Source organism: Propithecus coquereli, unplaced genomic scaffold, assembly GCF_000956105.1.
Source record: "Propithecus coquereli isolate 6110/MARCELLA unplaced genomic scaffold, Pcoq_1.0 Scaffold126, whole genome shotgun sequence".
In the NCBI taxonomy this organism is placed as follows: domain Eukaryota; kingdom Metazoa; phylum Chordata; class Mammalia; order Primates; family Indriidae; genus Propithecus; species Propithecus coquereli.
Window position 1 is genome coordinate 2377048 of NW_012136747.1, and position 1791 is coordinate 2378838.

The 1791-nt window shown below is 38.9% G+C and overlaps 1 protein-coding gene across 1 annotated transcript in view; it reads right to left on the minus strand.

Moving 5' to 3' along the window:
• Window positions 1-1791, minus strand: part of XPNPEP3 (X-prolyl aminopeptidase 3, mitochondrial) — a 103773-nt gene that overhangs the window by 12842 nt on the left and 89140 nt on the right. The window contains exons 5-6 of the mRNA XM_012637974.1: window positions 797-828; window positions 311-491 (exon numbers count right to left, since the gene is read on the minus strand). Of these exons, the coding sequence (XP_012493428.1) occupies window positions 311-491; window positions 797-828 (213 nt within the window). The remainder of the gene's footprint in view (window positions 1-310; window positions 492-796; window positions 829-1791) is intronic.

A 1791-nucleotide genomic window follows, 5' to 3' on the forward strand; every position in this document is an offset into this window, starting at 1 on the left:
ATCAGCACAAAAGGCCTAAAAGTTAACTTCTCACTTTTTGTCCTTTTCCACCCTGTCTGCACCATACTTGATTTTATGTTTTCTGAATATTGAGCTAGTAATGCAGTATCCAATGAATCAGAATGTGCTGCCATCTCCTGGAGGAAATAAGTACTGACTTCTTTTGTTTTAATCTATGTTAAAGCTAAGCTCCTCTTACAGATATACAAACTGCAAAGACCATTATCTAAATCTAATAGCTTTATTTAGGGTAAAAACCTAGCAGCATGTTAGGTGTTCTTGAGAACTGGGGTCAAGAGAAATGAAGTACCTTGAAGGCATTATTTTCTTTAACATTCTTCATGATCCCTAACTCTTCAAGCTTCTGTCCTATCAGTGTCAGCATCATGCTGTAAATGTTCTCCAAGCTTGTCCCTGGGAAGCACAGGGTCAGACAGTCTCTCTGGATCTCTAGAACAGCTTCATAGAGTTCTGCCTGAGGTGCAGTGAACCTGGGGACAGGAAAACCAAAGAACTTGAATTTAGTATAATCTGATATTAACAGTAAGTTTGCTTCTAAGTTTGATCAGAAAAACTCTAAGAGGATGATGATGGGGCATTTTTGATGTTTAATAAGTACTAATATCATTACTGACAGGACCTTAACCATGCCCTACAGGCTCAACAGGAAGAGCAATAGTCCTTTCAAGCTGGAGCAGCAACAGTTTCTCCTTCAGATCGTCAGCAGATGCATATGAGGTGAAGCTACAAGATGTACATAGCCATGAATGCAGTCAGAGGACCAGACCAGGCTCACCCTTGAACCTTTCTAAACCTGTATGGTACTGACTACCATAAAAAAAAAACAAAAAAAAAAGAGGAAGGAAAGCCTAGGGATCCACTTCTGATAGGTGAAGCAGATATCATGGGACAAACTATTAATATCAATACCATGGCTATTACTTACTAGTATTTATGTGTCCTTAAAATAACTATTTCTTTAGCAATCATGGGGGTAAAATGAGAGAAAAGTGAGCTGGGATGATGTATGATACGTATTCTCACTGTTGATGGGAGTATGAATTAGTACAGCCAATTAAATCAAAGGCCAGATGGTCATATAATTTAAACTTGTAATTCTGTTCTAAGAATCCATCCTAAGAAAATATTTGAAATTCAAAAAAACCGAATGTCGCCAAAAGAAGAATGGTTAAATATAACAATAGGATAGTATAATGAACACCTATGTACCCATCTCCTCTGTTCAACCATTATCAACACTGTTATGATTATACCACCTATAAATGCACCTACCTGCACCCTACCATAGGATTACCAAATAATTATTTTTTAACATAAAATTTACCTACAATGAAATGCACAAATCTGAACTGTAAAGTTTGACAAATGGGTGTACCAATCCTATTGAAGCTGGGGACAATGAACTTGTACGTTCTGCTGAGTCTTCTTTGCCAGTAGAAGCAGCCCTTCCACCCCCATCTGAGAAGGTTAACCCTGTTTTGCCTGACAACCTACAGGTAATTTCCTTGAGGTGCTTGCTTCTAGACCTATAGCTAGACTCAAGTCCCAGAAGGCTCCAAAAGGCTAGTACAAAGTTAAACAGAAGTGGGGACAGTGGGCAGTCTTCTCTTGTTTCTGATCTTTTTTTCTTTTTTTAGGGACAGGGTCTTGCTATGCTGCCCAGGCTAGAGTGTAACGGTATAACCACAGCTTACTGTAGGCTCAAACTCCTGGGCGCAGGCAATTTTTTTTCTCAACGTCTGGGACTTCAAATAGATATGTTAGATTGCC